The sequence below is a fragment of the Chrysochloris asiatica genome, unplaced genomic scaffold (assembly GCF_000296735.1).
Source record: "Chrysochloris asiatica unplaced genomic scaffold, ChrAsi1.0 scaffold00354, whole genome shotgun sequence".
Taxonomy (NCBI): Eukaryota; Metazoa; Chordata; class Mammalia; order Afrosoricida; family Chrysochloridae; genus Chrysochloris; species Chrysochloris asiatica.
In genome coordinates this window covers 1,687,060-1,708,291 of record NW_006408872.1, presented here as the reverse complement: position 1 = coordinate 1,708,291, position 21,232 = coordinate 1,687,060, and the positions used below count along the sequence as shown (strand labels likewise).

Genomic DNA, 21,232 nt, shown 5'->3' with positions numbered 1-21,232 from the left:
GATGACATACAAGCTTTCTATGGTGATATTTCTGGCTATTTCTTTCTCTCCCCTTCCAGTGTCTATTTTATGCAAGGGAAACCAAGATTCAAAAGACAGCCAAGCATCTTAACATTATTTCCCCCCTTTTCCCCATTCCAACCATGTCTCAATTCCCTGTATCCAAGAGCCCTGTTGTGCCAAGGTTGTGCATACATCATTATTTGCCTCTGTCCCACTTAGCCCATGCAAACCTGCCTAACTGTTGATTCATCTGTCTTGTTCTTCCATTCCCCTCCCCCTTCTGCCCCCTTCCCCAGCACTTACACTATTCTGTGTCTATTTCCTGCCCTGTGAGCTAGTTGGTTTTTGGAAAGCATTTATATCAGATCAGTTGTTCTCATAACTAAGCATGAATTAAATGGTAGCTGGTATGCAAGGAATTGTTGGAACAGAGGTGGGGATGTATCTTCCATCCCTTATCTCTTGTACTCCAGAGGAACTGAGAAGGCCCCTCGGATTCCTTCCATTCCAGCTGGCCCCAGCTGTCAGGCTTTGACCTTTCCTGCCATCCTCCATGTTCCACCTGATGCTATGGGCCAGACAGGCAGCTTGGTCACTTCTTTGGGGGCAGATTTGTTGTGGACTCGAAGTCAGCCAAGAACCCTGGGGCCATCAGTTCTACATTCAACAAATCATACACTTCATTTCATTGGTTGAAATCCCCTCCACTTATCAGTTAACCCATTTCTTCCCTGTGATTTTTGCCTCCATCCCACCCTTCTTCCCAACCTTTCTAATTTTTCTTTAGGTAAATGCTGCTCTTTTGATGTTGAATTGTTGGCCATTCCATGTGAACATACCTTACTAATGTTGCTGTCTCCCCTCTTTATACCTATCTACTACTTAGCTGAAAATGGAGCCACAAGAGTGAGTTCAGTTCCAGACCCAAAGTGGGACTGAGGAATGTAGTCTTGAGTTCCTCCTGGCAGATGTGGTAGGGTATAATGATTAAAACAAACAAACACAAGAAAACTCCCATCAAGTTGATCTAACTCATAGTGACCCTATATAGAATTTCCAAGACTGTAAATCTTTATGGAAGCAGACAGTTTCATCTTTCTCCTGCAGAGCAGCTGGTACACTTGAATCCCCTTTTGTTACCTTTTGGTTAGCAGCCCTGTGCCTAACCAACAGCACTACTACTATCTAATTCCAGGATACTTCTTGACCCCCAAAGAAACCTCGTGCTCATTAGCAGTCATTACCATTCCCTGGAAATTACCAATCTACTTTCTGACTCCATATATTTGCCTTTTCTGGATATTTCTTATAAATGGAATCATACACTGTGTATCTTGGGTCTGACTTCTTTCACAGTTTTTAAGACCCATCCATATTTTATCATCTTATCATACTTCATTTCTTTTTTATGATTAAATAATTCTCTTTTATATGGATACCCATTTGTTTATCCATTGGACATTTGGATTGTTCTGGCTACTTTGAACAATGCTGCTATGAATATTTGTGTACAAGTTTTTATGTGGACATCTATTCTCAGTTCTCTTGGGAGCATACTTAGGATTGAAACTGTTGTATAATATGATGACTCTCTGTTGAAATTTTTGAGGAACTACCAAACTGTATTGGACAGCCATTTTACATTCCTATCGACAGTATAACAGAGTTCTAGTTTTTGTATATCCTTGCCAACACTTGTTACTATCTATTGTTTTCACGTAGTCAGTCTCATTGGAGTTTTGGTTTGCAGTTCCTTGTTTTTATTAGTTATCATTGAATACATTCCAATTCTTGGTGACCCCATGAGTTGCTACAGAATAGAACTGCTCAGCAGGATTTTCATGACCATAATCTAATGGAAGCAGATAGACAGACTTATCTTGCATGGTACTGCTGAGTGGGTTCGAACCACTGACCTTTAGGTTAATAATCTGCTTCAAACCATTGACATTGAGCATCTTTCCCTATGCTTATTGGCCATTTGTATGTCAGCTTTGAAGAAATGTCTACTCAAGTTCTTGGCCCATTTAAAAAACTGGGTTACTTGATTTTAAAAAATTAAAAATTTTTTTTGTTATTGTTATTGAGAATATATACTGCAAAGCATACACCAATTCAACAGTTTCACATGAACAATTTAGTGACACTGATAACATTTTTCAAGTTGTATAATTATTCTCACTCTCCTTTTCTGAGTTGTCCCTACCCATAAACATAAAAGTACTGTCCCCTAACTTTCCTTTCTAATCATTCAAGTTGCTGTGGTCACTTTGATCCCATATAGATAGTTCTTAAAGGAGCATAAAGCTCAAGACTTGTAAAGGTAAACTATATTGGTTGGTATAAAAACAATACAGTATACATGGCTCTCAGGGAAGACTGCATAGTCTATCAGCGCTGAGGTGACCTCCCATACAAAGGCCCAGAAGCCTCCCCAGGGCTGGCACACAATTGAACAGAATTTCTACAGCTCCACCTTTCCTTTCCCAGTGACAAGCACAGACTATGACACCGCGGCCGATGCCACAGAGACCTCATCCTACGCCAGTGCCCAAGGCTACTTATCCAGGTAGGAGTCAAGCAGAGGCTGGGCAGTGCCTAGAGGACTGATGGCCCCAGATCCCCTGGCATGAGGGTGGTATTCAGACTGACAGAATCCCGAGACTCCTGCCTCCCTGTTCATCCATTCAGCACCCTCTCCTTCCCTGGAGCCCCTAGCTGCTCCACTTTATAGCTGCACCTTTTCTGTTCTGGCAGCCGGGAACAAGAGGGCATGGAATCAACTGCAGAGGAGGGACAACTGCCCCAGGTGGTGGAGGAGCTAAGAGACCTCCAGGTGGCCCCAGGCACACGCCTAGCCAAGTTCCACCTCAAGGTGAAAGGTGAGAAGAGAGGGAGTAAGGGATACCATGGGTGGGTGGAGGCTCTCTTCTGGAGTGGCCTTGTTCAGCCAGTCACAGTCAGGAGCCAATCCACCCATGCAGGCCTTAGCTGGCCCCAAAGCACTTTCTGCTCTTTAGATGCTGTTCTGCACTCTCCCCCACACTCCCACCCCAGGAAACTGGCACTTGTCATGGGTGACATGGGGTCTCTGAGAGATCCCATCACAGTTACCTCCCTTCCTCCTCCTATCTGGAAACTACAATGCTCCCACCTGGAGAAGGCCAGGCCCACTGCCCACTGAATGGGTAGTCCTGTGTTACCATGATCTCTCTGTGGTGCTAGGTTATCCGACACCTCGTCTATACTGGTTCAAAGATGGGCAGCCCCTGGTCACGTCCACCCACATCCGCACAACTGATAAGAAGACATTGCACACTCTGGAGATCCTCTCTGTCACCAATGAGGACGCTGGCCAGTACTCGGCCTACATCAGCAATGCTGTGGGGGCAGCTTACTCATCTGCTCGACTCCTGGTGCGAGGTAGGTGCCAGAGGTATGGTGCAGAGAAGACTGCAGGTCCCAGACAGTGCCAAAACTAGGAGACATATCCATTTGCCTCACAGACCTGGAGGCCTGGACTCCGCAGTCACCCTTCCTGCACACTCTGTAGAGGGCAGGAGCCCAGGGCACATTCACAGTTGGTCTCTCTTCCTGACCATTAGCTCAGGGCAGGTTTCATGGCGATTCCTAGAACTGTAGGAAGGAAGGAACTGGCGATCACTTTGGTGATCGAAGGCTGCACTTCCTGAACACTGAATTCCAAATTTGTGGTAAACAGACTTGTGCCCAAACCTGACCTGGCCTGGTGCACCCAATGCCTTTCTTGGCTTTTGCTTGCAATGCTTGATGCAGTCCCGATGCTTTGCTGCAAGAGCAGTGGGCACTGGTTAGAGAGTGTGGCCCTGCCTCAACCGAAGGGTGAAAGGGGTCATGGGTAACATCTACACGCATGTGAATTCCACAACTCTCCTGGCAGAGGTCTCTGGTATGGGCTTGTGGACCTATACCCATGATGGGTGGAGCTTCCCTTGAGATCCCACCCACCACAGAGCTGGACCTCTGCAGAGCACCCTCATGGTCCTCAGTGCATGTGTTCATGCTGGGGGCCTAACTTCTGTGTCTCTTGCAGGCCTGGATGAACCAGAAGAGAAGCCAGCACCAGGTAAGACAGCCCCAGATGGGCAGAGAGGGCAGCCAGGTGCACCCTGGATCTGCACTAGAGCTGGAGCAGACATCTCCTTGAGCCTGGGGTCCAGGAAGGACCAGAGCATGGAGTGCTGCAGGGACTTGGTTAGCTACAAAGGGTGTGGAAAGATTGTCCAGGGCCAGCTGGAAGGAAGAAGAATTGAGTATGGACTAGAGTTGAGAATTAAGTTAGGACTTCCCAGAGGTGGTGTAGGAGACCTGGGCCCTGGGGCCCGGGACTGTGCCAGGCAGGTGTAATGAGACTGTGCAGTAAAATGCTGTGGGGAATCAGGGCTCTTGGACAAGTCTGCCATTACCAGCCTTGATTTCCCATCCAGAGGTGCAAGAGCAGCTGGTGCCTCCCCGAATATTAGAGAAATTCACCCCCAAAAAGGTGAAGAAGGGATCCAGCATCACTTTCTCAGTAAAAGTTGAAGGTAAGGCCCCCAATAACAGTCTCTGCCCTGCCCAAAGATCCCTTTCCTGGGGGTAATTCACTCACTTCCTGTCTGGACACCCTGCAGGTCACCCAGCCCCAGTTGTGCACTGGCTGCGGGAAGAGGCCACACAAGGTGTGCTGTGGATTGGGCCTGACACGCCAGGCTGCACAGTGGCCAGCTCTGGGCAGCAGCACAGCCTGATCCTGCTGGACGTGGGTCGACAGCACCAGGGCACCTACACCTGCATCGCCTCTAATGCCGCGGGCCAGGCACTATGCTCTGCTGGCTTGCACATCTCAGGCCGTGAGTGGGACTGGGTTGTGGGGAAGGGAGCAGGTGGGCAAGCCCATTCCCCTCCCTGGAGCTTTCCAAAGTGGGCTTGCCTAAATCAAAGGAGACCTTAAAAACAGGTCAGAACCCCCTGCCTGGGGCATAGTGCCTACCTGGGGGTCCACACAGTCTCCACTTGAGCACTCTTGTCACCCTGCAAGTCCCTTTTCCAAGTGCTCTTGGTCCCCTCTGTGTACTGGTGAGTCAGGGAAGGTATCGGCTCTTTCTCTCCACTGTCTGCATGAAGTGAACCTGGAACACAGCTTAGGGGAGCAGGACAGACCCCATCTCAGGCCTCTGGGAGACCCTGGAAAGCACAGAACCCCTTCAGGGCTCCAAGCTGAGTCCGAGCTTGGTGAAGCCTGGGACAGAATTATTTTGATGTGCTTCCTGGGTCACTTCTCTCGACAGTGCCCAAGGAGACCAGGGCAGCAGAGGAGCAAGGGGGTGCGAAGGAGGCTCTCATCTCTACCTTTTTGCAAGGGTGAGTTGAACCTGCCATAGCCAGACAGGGGTTGAGGCCAGGGAGACAGGTACCCTGCAGGTGGGGTGGGGGTGGGGTGCTGCCCTAGGAACCCTCCCTATAGGCCAGGTGGCTTGGGGCAGCCTATCTCTATCCATTCCTGTTTCCCCATCACAAAATGAAGCTTCTTCCAAGGCCCTTGCTGTGTAAAAGCCCTTGGCTATGCTCTTCTGGACTGTCACCCTCAGACCCTCTTTCTGTCAGAGCTCCTGCCTATGGGCAGCGGTCAGGGCCACTCACAACACTGCTGCTCTACTGCTGCCCCTTAGGACTCAAGCCGTCTCTATGCAGCTGTCAGAGTCTGTGGGATTTACCGACCTGGCAGGGCAGAGGAAAGGTATGAGCTGGTGGGTGTACGTCTGGCGACGTGGGCCTGCCTTGGAGGAGGTTGGTGATCCCGGGTCTGGGAGCTGTGAGGACGCCCCAAACTAGCTGACCCTGATCAACACACATGCCCAGCAGATATTGCTTTGTGAATCTGTGGGTGAGGGTTGGAGACGGCAGGGAGGCTGGGTTGGCCTTTTACCTGGTGGGATGGGACTGAGCAGGGTTGGGTGCAGCAAGGGGACGGGAGAGGGGTCACTCTATCTCCTAATCTCTCCACAGCTGCTTCTAAGCATCTTGGGATGTTTTCCAACTTTATTTTTGATGGAAAATGCTAATTATTCACCATAGAGAGGAGGGTGTGATGCCCCCCTTGTGTCCATCATCCTCCCCTTCCCTATTTTCCACCCCATCCAGGACCAGTCTGAGGCCCATCCCAGGCCCCTCTCAATTCACCCTCAGCAAAGAGTCTTCACCCTGCCGCAGCTGAATCCATGCTCTCCCACTGCACCTGTCTCAGCTGACAGCAGTCTGTCCTTGTAGCTGCTCAGTCTAAAGTGGGGGCATCCTCCTTGGCTTCACAGCCCTCAGCCCTTCCCAAAGCCTTCAAGTCTTCCTGTCTATCTTTCAGAATGTGTCCTGGACCTTCCCATCTCCTGCCTTCTTGCTGAGACCCTGTACCTGCTTTGGCCTCTCACCTAATCCCACCTGCAGCCTGTACAACTTCCCCTTCCCTGGGTTCTGGCTCTCACCAAGCTTTGTCCTCACCCCTCACTGTCCACCTGCCTAGATACCGTGTCCCCAGTATTTGTGGGCCTTCCTCACAGCCACCTTCAGTCAGTATAGCCCATGTGTGCTTCTCCTGCCCTGCCTCCTTGTCGCCTCTGTCCATGAGCAGCTCTTTGCCAACATTGCTCCCTTATGGGGGTATACCACTCTGAGAAGGGGCCAGGTGCAGGAAGCTCAGTCCACATTGTTCACTGGTGCACGCCTAACTGAACAGAGCATTTGTGCCCCCCAGGAGAGCTGTCTGCAGCTGAGGAGGTCCACAGCCATGTCTCCCTCGCCGACGTCGGCACTGAGGAGTTCCTCCAGAAGCTTACCTCCCAGATCACAGAGATGGTATCAGCCAAAATCACCCAGGGTAGGCAGACTGGTACAGTGCTGGTGCCCAGCATCCATGTCCTGAGGGTCCTGAGAGTCGGGTGGTCATGATGGTGAGCCTGAGGGGCTCCCTCACCCTCCTGTCCTTGGAACCTCCACTGGGGGTGAGGTGTATGTGTACGGGAGCTGTCCCAGCAGGATCCCAGACCCTTCCCAGAGTGCAAAGTATTCTTGTACCCATCCAGCCCGGCTGCAGGTGCCTGGAGGTGACAGCGATGAGGAGTCCAAGACACCATCCCCATCACCCCGGCATGGCCGCTCTCGGCCCTCCTCCAGTATTCAGGAGTCCTCCTCAGAGTCAGAGGATGGAGACACCCGCGGAGAGGTTGGAGACCCTCAGCCCTGCAGGATTGGGTCCAGTCAGGGTGGAGGGAGGGCTGACCCTGCTGAGGAGAAGGTGTAGAACCACCAGAGGCAGCAGGAAGTAGGGTCAATCCTAGAGGAGCAGGCTGTGGATCTTGGATGGATGCTGACATTATGAAAAATGTGTCTGGGCATCTCAGCATTTAGAGGTGGGTCAAATCGATGACACACAAGAGGACACAATATAATCCATGACCTGTAAAATGCTGCAAGGTTGATAAATCCTCCAAAACAGGAAACAGAGTTAGAAGGCTGTATGGATCCATTGTGAACTTCAGCTCTGCTGAGATCTAACCTGCACACAGCAGGATGTGCTCTTCCTAGGTGCAGCTCAGTGAGTTCGGACATTCACACACCTGTACACCCAGATCACACTCAGATAGCCCAGGGGCTTCCTCACCCCTTTGTAGTCACCCTCTTCTCCTGCCCCCTGCAGCCCCTGAGATGATTCCCATCAATAGAGGTCAGTTGTACCTGTGTTAGAATGAATGCAGAAATGGAATTACACAGCATGGCTTCTCTCTCTTTGTATGACACTAACCTACAAGTTTAAGAAAAAGAGAAAGAAAGGAAGGAAAGAAACAAAAGGGTTGGGGGAATAGCGCCTTTTCGAGTGTTCTAGGAAAGCACAAAATGACAGGGCACCAGAGCCCCTCTCAGCAGAGCTGTGGGACAGCAGGCACTGGGTCTGATCCAGAATGGCAGTAACTGCAGGGACCTGTCTCTTTGTAAAATCCATTTGGTAATTCATTCACTCATTCATTCAAAGAATGCATCTGGTGCCTACTGTTCACTGGTGCCTACTGTCAGGTGTAGGAATGGTTGTATGTGTGTGGTGGAGATGGTGGAGCTGGTGGTGATGGTGGTGGTGGGAACACACAATGAACAAGAACCAAGAATAGGCATGGGTCTGGGACATGGGTCACCGACATTTGTTTGTTGTTCTACAAGGAGGAGGAACTAGCAGTTATAGAGGATGATCTCTGGACCCTCTGAGGACCCCAGATTGTTGGGGTCTTGGGAGAGCTGACCAGCACTTCTGTGGTTTCCCCTGATTCACTCCACCAGATCTTTGACATCTATGTGGTCACAGCTGACTACCTCCCCCTGGGGGCAGAGCAGGATGCCATCACACTGAGAGAGGGCCAGTACGTGGAGGTCTTAGACTCGGCTCACCCACTGCGATGGCTTGTGCGCACCAAACCCACCAAGTCTAGCCCCTCTCGGCAGGGCTGGGTGTCACCTGCCTACCTGGACAGGAGGCTTAAGGTGCCTGGGGACCAGAGTGGGGGTGGGAAAGGGGCCCCGGAGAACCCACTTAAGGGATGGGAAGACTGATACCCACATTGAGGTGCCCAGGCAGGCCACCCTACGACCCAGTCCTGTTTCTCATCAGCTCTCACCTGAGTGGGGAGCCGCTGAGGCACCTGAGTTCCCTGGGGAGGCCATGTCCGAAGATGAATACAAGATGAAGCTGAGGTAAGGAGAACACCAGGCAGGCAGCAGCTGTCCCCTTGCTCACAGCATCACCTGCCGTTTGCCCTCATACAGAACTCGAACTCTGGCTTTGGAGGGATTGGAGCTTCTGACCATAGTGTTTTCTGAGAGCCCTTGTCCCAGACTTCACAGTGGCAGGGGAAGCCTTGCCAGGGAGGGAGGCATGTTGTGTATCCCATCATGTATCATGTGATCTTTCTCCACAATCTTGCCTCTTTCTGAAAGTCCAAAGGAACTTCAAAAAGTCTGTGGAAAATTCTGTTATCTTTTCATTCTATTTTTCCATGAACTTTTTGGGAATCCCTTTGTAGGTAGCAGGCTATAATAAGAAGCTGAAGATAGTCATGAATACCTGTACACGTCTGCACACACACACACACACACGCACACATGTGCATACCAGGCCCCCATTTGGTAGTTGAAGAAACAGCCTATAGAGGGAACAAACTTTGCCTACAACCACACAGCCCGAGCTCAGGGGGCAGGTTCCCCATGGCCTCCCTCTCGCTCCCCCAGTTCTGTCATTCAGGACCTGCTGAGCTCGGAGCAGACTTTTGTTGGCAGTATGCAGTTTCTGCAGAGCCACCACATGCAGCACCTGGACCGCTGTCCCCACGCGCCTGCCGCCGTGACCAGCCAGAAGTCAGTCATCTTCCGCAATGTGCAGGACATCAGTCACTTCCACAGCAGGTGGGCCCGTGGCCTGGGCCTTGTAGATGTGAGGGTGGGTAGTTAGAGCAGGAACGGAGGAGATGAGAACAACTGAGGTGACATGGCCCACCTGGCAGTACAAATCTCTGTGTACTCTCAGGAACAGGGGCATGTGCAGCTAGCTTCCACACAAGGACACCTGCAGCACACACCTGTATGTCTTTTTACCAGTGCACACACACGTGTAGATGCACTCACACAAGCATGTCAGTCACATATGTTCACATGTGTATGCACATGAATACATCTGCATACACATATATGCACACATGTGCATGCCTGTGAATACACTTACAGGTCAGCATAAATGTGCATACCATCTTTGCATACATATATACTTATATACAAGTACACACATGCATAAATGTGTTTTTCTTCAGAAAGATGCTCACACATACATGTCTACCTGAAATGCATATCTATACATCTAATACACATGCACATCTGCATATATGTGCACACCCAAGACACATGCACACTGCACAATTTGTTCACGCACAGACACACATGCCCACATACGTGTACATAGTTTACATGCACACACATGCTTACATCCATGTGTCACACATGCATGTGCTCACTGATACACATATGCATAGCTGCATACACATGCTCACTCATATACACACTTCCCCACAGCCTGACACACGTCTAAGTAGCTCTCTACTTAGTTCTTGTCAGAGGTAAAGACTCAAAGCTGGGTAGATGGGTGGAGGGGAAGTTGTGAATCTTAATGTCACTCAAGGCCCCTCAAGCTGTGCTGGACCTGGGCCTCACCCTTGACCACTGCCCCCCACCATTCAGATTCCTGCAGGAGCTGCAGAGGTGTGACACAGATGATGACGTGGCCATGGCCTTCATCAAGAACGAGGCAGCCTTTGAGAAATACCTGGAGTTCTTGGTGGGCCGTGTACAGGCTGAATCAGTGGTTGTCAGCACGGCTGTCCAGGAGTTCTACAAGGTGCCCCCTGCTATGAGCCTGGTGGGGTACTAGCCCTGTCTGCTCTACCCTGCTCTCAGGCTTCCCATGCTAGGATTTGGCTTTCATCTGACCCTGAGCGTCCTACAGTGTCCAGGCTAGACCTCCATTGTCTACCTAGCTGGGGTTCATCTTCTCTGACCCTCGGCCCCTACCCAACCCTACCCCAGTCCTTTGGATCCTGGCTTCATGAGGAAGCAATCAGAATCTACCCTGCAGAGATGCACTTCCCTCCTGAGCTGGTTGCTTTATGGCTTCAGCCTCATGTCTCCCACTTGTCTGAGGGTGGCCTGACAGTTGCCCAGTATGGGTGAGGACTGTCAAGTCCCATGAATTGCTTGTCCTGTGGGTGGCTGACTTTTGGGGCCTGGTCCATCAGCTCTCCAGGGCTCTTCCCTGATCTGTCAACCATGTCAGGTTCAAGGAAGCGTTGGGGGGGGAGGGCGGGCGGGGGACAGCATCCTCTGACTCTTGTCTTTGTTCCTCCACTTCTCCCACATCCCCCACCTCGAGCCTCACACGCGGCAAAGATTCCTTCTGTCCTCAGAGCCTGCAGGGCTCCAGGCTGTGTGGGTACATTGGGGTCCTTCCAGTACTATGTTTCCCCCGAGACCTGACCTTTGGTTTTGACAGAAATATGCCGAGGAGTCGCTGTCCGCAGCAGATCCCTCGCAGCCCCCGCCTCCGCCACTACAGCACTACCTGGAGCAGCCCATCAAGCGGATCCAGCAGTACCAGACTCTCCTCAAGGTGTGTGAGGCCCCTCCACTACTCCTCTGCCCTGCCAAACTTCCCTCTGTCCAGGGCTCGGGGCTCATAGACTCTGACCCACCCCTTTGCCCCTCGGCAGGATCTGATCCGCAACAAGGCGAGGAATGGGCAGAACTGTGCCCTGTTGGAACAGGCATATGCAGTGGTGTCGGCCCTGCCCCAGCGCTCTGAGAATAAGCTGCATGTGTCACTCATAGAGAACTACCCAGGCACTCTGGAGGCCTTGGGCGAGCCCATCCGGCAGGTCTGGCTGCACCCTTAAACACCATGTTTGCTTGCAACGCCGCTGGGGGGCTTTGGGCAGCAGAAGGTGGGATGCACATGTTTGGGACCCAGGGTCATGAACCTGGAGAGCAGGACTCCCCTGACCATACCTGACCACATCCTCAGGGTCACTTCATTGTATGGGAAGGGGCACCAGGTGCCAGAATGCCCTGGAAAGGCCACAACCGCCACGTCTTTCTCTTTCGTAATCACCTGGTGATCTGTAAGCCTAAGCGGGACTCTCGGACCGACACCTTCAGCTACATCTTCAGGAACATGATGAAGGTTTGAGGGACTGCTGGGTGGTTGCTGGACTGTTCTTCAGAAAGACAAAGTGGGGCATGGGACGAGAGAGGGCTATGTCCAGTTCATGCAGATTCCTGATGCCAGGCAAGGATAGACTTTTGACATCAGACTGCTGTCCTGGCGGTGACTTTGGGACAGCCCTGGGAGGCTTGGGGCCCTTCTCTGATCTTCTCCAGGGGCAGAGTCCCAGGTCTGGCAGCCTGGAGGGGTCACTGGGCAGCTAGAGCAGGATTGAGGCAGTGAGATTCATTGTGCTGACTTGGCTGTTGGCGAGAACCTCTACACGGACTCACACATTCTTGGGAGAACGGGTACCACCTGCTATGCACTGATTTCCCACCCACTGATGTTTCCCCCACTCCCAAGCTGAGTAGCATTGACCTGAACGACCAGGTGGAGGGTGACGACCGTGCCTTCGAAGTGTGGCATGAGCGAGAGGACTCAGTGCGCAAGTACCTGCTGCAGGCACGGACGGTCATCATCAAGAACTCATGGGTGAAGGAGATCTGTGGCATCCAGCAGCGCCTCGCCCTCCCTGTCTGGCGTGAGTGCCTCCACTGACTGGCTTGGATGCTACCCAGGCCAGCACGTCCCTAAGGCCTTGGGGTGCCTAAACACTTAGCCCTTGCCTCACTACCTGGGTCGGCACAATAGGATGGGCTCTTTCAGTTCCCACCCTCGGTTAGTTCAAAGTAGGCACTATGCTTGCAGTCCCGGACTTCTCTACCTGCAGCAGACATGATGCTCTGAAGTCAGACCAACCTCCATGGTGACCCTCCCCTCAGGCCTCTCATTCTCTTTGCTGGAATGTTTCAGCTAATTTGATGTCAGGTCCCCTCAGGAGAGTGGGGTGACCCCAAGCAGGGTATTAGCTGACTGTGGCCTGAGAAGGGAAAGAGGACAGCTCCCCCCCAACCCCCGGTGGCCTCGGGTCACACACAGTGGAGCCTAGAGACAGGTGTCCTGGCCCTGTGCACAAGAAGGTAGGCCCTGAAATCTGACACAGGAATGGGTGGTCAGCCTCCCCAGGTCTTCCCAGGCTCCGCTCAAGGATACTCACTCATGACCCTGGACTTCCACCCACAGAACTCTAGAGCCTTGCATGTGTCCTCAGGTCCCCCCGATTTTGAAGAGGAGCTGGCAGATTGCACGGCTGAGCTGGGGGAAACAGTCAAGCTGGCCTGCCGTGTGACAGGCACACCCAAACCTGTCGTCAGCTGGTACAAAGGTAGGCTCCGAGTGGGGTGATCCCCACCTCCATGTCGGGGGTTCCCAACCAAGGCTGCTGCCTGCACAGGAGACAGACCAGGCCAGGTCTGGGGCTAGGTGCAGGTCTGGCCAGGGTGGGCCTGGATTGTCCACCTGGACTGGGATCGTGAAGGCAGGCCACCTGTTCCACTCTCCCACCAGCCTGGTGAAATGGAGCACAGATGGATGTGGTTGTATAGAGGCAAGCAAGTGCTCAGGCATACATGGGTGTTTAAATGCAGTGACCCCACCAAGAGACTCCTCTTTATTAATTCACTCTGTAATGACTGTTTATTGGGTGCCCAGGCACTGTTGTAGGTGCTAGGGAATAACAGGGAACAAGACAATGCCAGCTGGGGAGGCAGGAAACAGAATAGTAAAGCATATAACATAAAGTCAGCTACTGATGTATCTATGAAGAGACATCAAACAGGGCACAGGGCAAAGTGACAAGGTGACCAGGGCAGGGCAGGCTTTTCTGAGGTGGCCGTGTCAGAAGAGTCAGCTACAAAAGGCCTGAGCAGAGCACAGATGGAGGCGCTGAGGCAGGTAGAGCTCCAGGCATTGGGGACTGAACCGTGGGGAATGAAGGTGGTGATGATGCTGGGCCTTCAGGGTGCTAAAAAATAAAGTGTAAAGAAATTAAATCACATAGGGTTTATTCAAGCAATTAATTTGTATGCATTCAAGGGAAACCCTGTTTGGAGAATTGGAGGATTCTACCTTAGATCAGTTACAGAGAATTTAAAAGAGAAAGGAGTAACAACAGAGTAGAACTGTTGTCTAACCTTAACCCAGAGCCCTGGTGTGGTGCTGTGGGGTGAACACTGAATCCCAAGATTGGTTTGAATCTCAAGGTCGGAGGTTCAAACTCAATAGCCACTCCTTGGAAACCGTATACAGGTTGCTATGAGTCAGAACCGACTTGACAGAACTTAACAACAACAGACTTAACACGGAGTCCTAGTGTGACTCTGTAGGATAAGCATTGAACTGATAACCACAAGGTTGGTGGTTCAAACCCACCAACTGGTCCTCAAAAACTATATACATGGTTGCAATCAGTCGGAACCAACTCAATGGCACTTAACAACAACAGCCTTCACACAATTCAATCATGGTTTCTTTCTTTCCTGAGGTTGCCAGGTGGACTTTGTGACCTGTCAAGAATACTTTAATATTGACTCAAGAAACTCCAAAAGATTAGAATTGTCTTTTCAGGAAACATAGGCAAAGACTAGTTTACTCTTTGGTGAAATTAAATTCTTTGCAAAAGTGACATGGATGTATAGTAATCAGAGTTGCCTTATTCCAGAAGGGATTTGCAAATGTATGGTCATCATGTCTGCACCCTGTCCCCTGTTAGCAATCTGGGTGCATTCCTCATTGGTCTGTGGTCTTTGGGAACTTCTTATGCACTCAGAGGAGCCCATCAGTTTGGGGCCTCAGTTTCTCTTTTTATTAACAGTCCAATCTCTGCTCATACTCACCAAACATCTGCTAGTAGAGATCTTCATCAAAGTAGTCTGATGTCTGAGTCTCTTATTCTCCTCTTGATCAAAAGACAATGTTGATTCCAACTCATCGTGACCCTGTGTAGGATTTCCAAGGCTGTAATTCCTTATAGGAGCAAAAGCCTCATCTTTCTGCTGCAGAGCAACCAGTGGGTTTGAACTGGTTTGAACTACCAACCTTGTCATTATAGTCTACTGCTTACCCTACAGTGCCACCAGGGCTTCTGAAAAGTGCCTTGTTATACCTGATTTTACGAGTCTTGCTAAAAATTATGATGTTCTAATCAAAGCTTGTTTATATAACTAAGGTTTCCAGTTATATACAATTGAAGTACTGAATTTAAGCAAATAATTACATTGCCATCAAAATAAGAATATTCATTAAGAGTTTTCCAGTTCCAGATGGATCAGATGGGGAGAAAAAAATGCTTTTTCAGTTTTGTTCCCAACAGCATAATCTACTAAATGATTATGAATTATATTTCTTGTGTAGCACTGTAGGATCAGCACTAGACTTTGAACCACAAAGTCAGCGGTTCAAACCCATCAGCTACTCCTTGGAAATCTTATACAAAGTCAGAATTGACTCAATGGCACTTAACAACAACATAAATGGTTTAAGAAAAAGAAAGAGATTCTTTGTATCTGATAAATTCTCATCTGCTCTTTCACTTTTATGGAGCTCTGGTAGCGTAGTGGTTGCGAGTTGGGCTGCTAACCTCAAGGTCAGCAGTTCAAAACTACCAGCTGTTCTGCGGGAGAAAGATGTGGCTTTCTGTACCTATAAAGATTTACAACCTTGGAAACCCCATGCAGGGTCACTATGAGCCACCGACTCCATGGCACACCACTACTTTCACTTTTATAACTTATTAATAGAGTCCAGTGGACTAATAGAAAAGAGAACATTAAATATCAACAGTACTCTAGACAAAACCCATAGCATTCTTCCAGTCCATTCGCTTGTATGTGATTCATTTCTATTCCACTGGACCTTTGGTTTGCAGTCTCACAAATCCATGTTTCTCCACAAGAGTTCTGAAAATTTTGATTCAGTCTAGTTATTTAAGCAGTATCATCAGGAGCCTATGCAGAAAACATCTGGTATTGTCTTTTTCATGGATCTCTGAGATCATCTCTTTTTGTTGAAATATGAGGGAAGTTCAAAAAGTTTGTGGAAAAATGGAATTAAATGATAATGGAATTTTTCCATACACTTTTTGAAGCCCCCTCATACGATGGCATCTGGCTGATTGCAAGCACTTTTAGGGTATCATCAAAGTGAAAACAACAACAAAATAAACTTCAAATTGCCATGGTGAACTTATTCTTAATAATTTTCTAAAAGTTTTTATTGTAAATGGAGTGAAGAACAAATATCACTTTTACTTTCAACACATCACACACTTCATTTCATGTTTATGGTTACTATCCCCTCAATGTAATGTCACGTATCCCACTTCCTTCCTATGATTCTTAATTCCTTTCTTCCTAAATTCTTCTGAATTTTGTCCTTGGGTAAATGCTGCCCTTTTGATCTCAAATGGTTGGCCATGCTTTGGTTTTCATACCTCATTAGTGTTGTCTTCCCTTATACCCAGCTACTACTTGGCTGAAAATGGAGCCATGAGGGTAAGTTCTATGCTCGACCGGAAGGATGACCAAGGGCCATACCATCAGGGTTTCGCCAGTCACTTTCTAACCAATAAGCCTGGTCTTTTTTTTTTTTTTTTTTTTTTTTTTGAGTTTTGCTCCATATTTTCTCTCCCTTTGAGAGCAGTCAGTAGTGGTACCTGAGAACCATTTACTGCTAGTCTCAGAGTCCTGGAGACTGATGGCCATGTGTTCATTAGTTCACTGGACTTTATTAATAATTTTTAAACGTGAAAGAACTGATGAGAATTCACTTTTAGAATAATGCATTTGATAAGGAAATTTGGTTGTCTGCAGTATGCAAAGCAGAATAATGTAAATTCTAAAAACTTTAGACACAATATCTGTGAACATAATGAATAAACTGTATTTGCAAAGAAGACTGGATAGTACATCTAATTTGTGCAAGAAAAGAACATAAAATGATGCTGAAACATAGTATAATATACCAAGTAAATAGTGAGGTTACACCATGACCATCAAGTTAAGAGATTTGATTATCTGAAGTTGGTCCTAAACATCTGAATATTAACAAAACTCCATAAGTATGTGATAGGCCCTAGTTGAAAACCATTGGCCTACATGATGCTAGATTCAAATTAAAGAAATAAAGTCGCAACCAAGTTGGCCAATTTTTTAAATAACTGAAATTACTATAGATAATACTACATTTTTGCTGTCTAATATTAGGTAAAACATCACTGAAACACAGCAAGAACACTGACACCCATGCAAATTTTAACCTAAAGGAAATTAGGCACATTCCCTGACCTGGTAGCACTTGTCTTGCTGCTCATGTTGTTAAGTGCTACCGAGGTGGTTCCAACTCATAGAGACCCTATATAGGGTTTCCAAGAAGTGATTGGTAGGTTTGAACAACCGACCTTGTTGTTAGCAGTCTAGCACTTATAATGGTAGTGGTGGTTGTGTTCCATTGAGTTAGTGCAGACTTATACTGACCCTGTATAGGGTTTCCAAGGCTGTAAGTCTTTATGGGAGTGGATTGCATCATCTTTCTTCCTCAGAGAAGCTGGTGGATTCAACCTGCTGACCTTTTAGTTAGAAGTCCAACTTGTAATCCACAATGCTACCAGGGCTTCTTAAGGAGCTCTGATAGTGCAGAGGTTACGAGTCAGGCTGCTAACCCCAAGGTCAGCAGGTCGAAACTACCTGCGGTTCCAGAGGAGAAAGATGAAGCTTTCTGCTCCCAAAAAGATTTACAGTCTCAGAAGCCCTATGCAGGGTCACTATGAGTCTGAACCGACTCCACAGCACATAACCACCACCACCAGAGCTTCTTAGGTTACTCATAGAACATCAAATAAAGTTAACGATGCCTAGCACTTCTTTTCTTCAAATGACAAGGTTTTAGGTATAAATGGTGTTACTTAGGATTAGAGTTGTCATTACTGTTGTTAGTGTCATCAAGTAGGTTCCTACTCATAGTGACCCTGTCTAGGGTTTCCAAGGAGCAGTTGATGGGTTTTGAACCACTGACCTCGTGGTTCAAACCAACCTTGCAGTCCAGTGCATTACCCTGCAGTGCCACACCAGGACTCCAGGATTAGAGGGTGGGCAAAATATCAACAAGTTGTTAGGATTTTTTTTTTTTTTTTTTAACATCTAGTTAAATAAGAACATAGGCCATTGAGACACAATACTTGGATTAGTGGAAATGACAATAAAATGATTTTTTTTTTAAAGTAAATACGAAGGTAATATGATTGTATAAATACTCAGACTTGGTTTTCTTAAACAATCAAAAACCTACTTCTTAATCAGCTTAGGAACTGATTTTAATGAAACAAGGCATCTTTTATGCAGATTACACAGAAGATAAAGTTACTGTTTGCATCTTTTAATAAAAAGGAAAGGGGGAAAAAAAGAACAACCAACGAACCAAAACCAAACCCATTGATTGCATGTGGATTCCAATTCATAGCAACCTTTTAGGACAGATGAAAACTGCCCCACAGAGTTTCCAAGGCTGTAATCTTTATGGAAGCAGGCTGCCATATCTTTCTCCCATAGAGCAGCTGGTGGGTTCAAACCACCAACCTTTAGATTAGCAGCCAAGCCCTTAACCACTGCACCACCAGTCAAAGAGGAACACAGTAGTTAAAGAAAAAGTTGTCATTTCAATAGAGAGAAAACCAATGTTAGCTTTATATAGTATTCGATACTAAAGTTCTTCATGACAAATGGAAAAAATACTGAGATTGTCAAGAATTTCATTTTACTTAGCTCTACTATCAGTACTCATGGAAGCAACAGTCAAGAAATCAAATGACTATTGCATTGGATAAATCTGCTGCCAAAGACTTCTTTAAAATGTTAAAGATCAAAGATGTCACTTTGAGGACTAAGGCGAACCTGACCCAAGCTATAGTCTTTTCAGTCACCTCATATACATGTGAAAGCTGGACAATGAGTAGGGAAGATCAGAAAAGAATGAATACATTTGAATTATAGTGTTGGCAAAGAATATTGAGATTAGCATGGACTGCCAGAGAAACAATCTATCTTGGAAGAAGTATAGCCAGAGTTCTCCTTAGGAACTAGGGTGGCAAAATGTCGTCTCTCATAGTTTGAATATGTTGTCAGGAGAGACCAGTCTCTGGAGAGGGACACCATGTTTGGCAAAGTGGAGGATCAGTGCAAAAAAGCAAGACCTCCCAGTGAGATGGCTAGTCACAGTGACCGTAACAATGGGCTCAAGCACGAAGAGTGAGAATGGCAGAGGACCAGGTAGTGCTTCCTGCTGCTGTAGATAAGGTGGCTGTGAGGCAGAACCAACCTGATGGCACACAGCAACAACAGCAGTAACACCACCACCAACAACAACTAAGCTCTTTAAAAATCTTATACATCAATCGGTCAAATCTTGTAGTTAGTTTTGACTACAAGAAGTAACATTCCTATTATGAAGTACTACTTACTTCTCAAAATGTCACAACAAAACAATAGCATGAGCATACTCTTTAGCAAGCCCAAATACATATAGACTTTTTATAGCATATGGAAATGAAAAGCAAAAGTACATAAACTTAAATAATGATGAAACTTATGAATGAGCTAACTTTAGTATAAATCCAAGGTTTTAAGGTCTTGGAAATTTTCTTTAAGTCATAAAATATAATTACTATTGAAATAAAATGAGTCATAGTCAAGATACTATTTGTTTAAACACAAATTTATTTTGTAATTTTTGCAATTTTCTATTGTGAATTGAGTGAAGGTTTACAGAACAGATCATCAGTTTCACATTCAACAAATCATACTTTTTTTCATCTCAATTACTACAACATGTAACAACAGTTTTCCCACGTCTTCCCTGTGGTTCTTACTTCCATTTCAACCTCCTTCCCAACCCTTCTGAACTTGGTCCTTAGGTAAATGTTGCCCTTTTAATATTGATTTTTGAGTGGTTGACCATTCCATGGTGAGCATACCTTACTAGTATTGTTATCTCCCCTGTATACCTATCTATGTTGTTGTTGTTGTTAAGTGCTGTTGAGTCGATTCCAACCCATAGCAACCCTGTACAGCGTTTCTGAGGCTGTAGATCTTTATGGGAGCAGAAACCCTCATCTTTCTCCCACGGAACAGCTGGTAGTTTCGAACTGCTGACCTTGCAGTTCACAACCCGATTTGTAACCACTATGCTACCTATCTATTGTTGTTGTTGTTGTTAAGTGCCATTGAGTCGGTTCCGACCCATAGCGACCCTGTACAGGGTTTCTGAGGGTGTAAATCTTTACGGGAGTAGAAAGCCTCATCTTTCTCCCGCGGAGCGGCTGGTAGTTTCGAACCGCTGAGCTTACGGTTCACAGCCCAATTCATAACCACTACGCTACCAGAGCTCCTTCTATAGCATGCCTATAAATTGGGCCATGAGATGGGTTCCATTTGAGACCTGAAGGGTGGTTAAGGACCATAGTCTTGGGTTCTTCCAGTCTCTTTCTGAACAATAAATCTGGTTTTTTTGTTGTTGTTTTCAGTTTTGTTCCACATTTTCTCTTACTGTATCTCAGACCTTCTAATGTGATCCCTTTTAGAGCAGTTAGTAGTGGTAATCAGGCACCATCTAGTTTCTTCTGTTCTCAAAGTCATGTAGACAGATGTTCCATAGGACTAATTGATTTTACATCTTCAGTTTTCATTACTCTTCTCTTTTCTGCACTGGGAGAAACCAACAGTTGCACCTTAGATGGCTTCTTGTGAGCTTTTAAAATCCCAGCAGCTACTCACCAAAGTAGGATGTAGAACATTGTCTTTTGGGACTATGTTGTGCAACTGACCCTGGTATCCTGAGACTATGGCCCTGAGTCCCAGGCCCAGCACCACATTACCTCAAGGCAATGTAATTAGATATTTAGTAATATCTAAGAAGTTTTCATCATTTTGCCGCCTGTGTGTCCTACCACATTCATCAGTGTGTTTACTGCCAAGGTCAATAGCCATCTACAAATAACCTCTTTCAAAGTCTTATGCGTTGTGGGTATACTCCTACTATCCCTTCCATACCCGTTCAGCCTGTGTATCTGTCCATATGTCTACCCGTTGTTGCAAGGTTATGTATGTAACCGTATTTACCTCTATCCCCTTTAAGCCTTACATTCTTCCCTGTGTCTTCACCTGTCTTCATCATTTGGCCAATCTCCCTCTTGCATATTGCCTTACAAATTTATGTTTTTCATAATCTTAAATATTTAGTAGAAGTAATGCCAGATTGTTATCAGTAAACTTGTAAAAGTTAGGAAAATCATACCAAAGTAAAGTAAAATGCATGCTTATATTATACTTAACAAGGTAACTCTGAGAAAACAATTGTTTTTATTAAACCTACTACAGGGTAACTAATAATTTTTGTTTGATAAAATTTTGTTTAATTTGCCTAAAATTTATCTCAGTGACATTTGCTTCAATGTTTTAAAAATGTTTCTGGGGTGGTTTCTATAATACCTCTTTTTTAACATTGAAAACATTTTAATTTTCTTACTTTCTGGGACTC

At 47.1% G+C, this 21,232-nt stretch overlaps 1 protein-coding gene across 1 annotated transcript in view; it reads left to right on the top strand.

Annotated features, from left to right (window-relative positions):
- Positions 1 to 21,232, top strand: part of OBSCN (obscurin, cytoskeletal calmodulin and titin-interacting RhoGEF) — a 247,856-nt gene that overhangs the window by 192,007 nt on the left and 34,617 nt on the right. Inside the window, 19 exon segments of the mRNA XM_006876128.1 lie at positions 2,494 to 2,572; positions 2,761 to 2,885; positions 3,229 to 3,426; positions 4,076 to 4,108; positions 4,470 to 4,568; positions 4,656 to 4,874; positions 5,313 to 5,385; positions 5,694 to 5,761; positions 6,770 to 6,892; positions 7,098 to 7,237; positions 8,344 to 8,544; positions 8,672 to 8,754; positions 9,289 to 9,462; positions 10,288 to 10,444; positions 11,096 to 11,212; positions 11,313 to 11,477; positions 11,624 to 11,782; positions 12,170 to 12,347; positions 12,918 to 13,031. Coding sequence (XP_006876190.1) covers positions 2,494 to 2,572; positions 2,761 to 2,885; positions 3,229 to 3,426; positions 4,076 to 4,108; positions 4,470 to 4,568; positions 4,656 to 4,874; positions 5,313 to 5,385; positions 5,694 to 5,761; positions 6,770 to 6,892; positions 7,098 to 7,237; positions 8,344 to 8,544; positions 8,672 to 8,754; positions 9,289 to 9,462; positions 10,288 to 10,444; positions 11,096 to 11,212; positions 11,313 to 11,477; positions 11,624 to 11,782; positions 12,170 to 12,347; positions 12,918 to 13,031 — 2,505 coding nt within the window.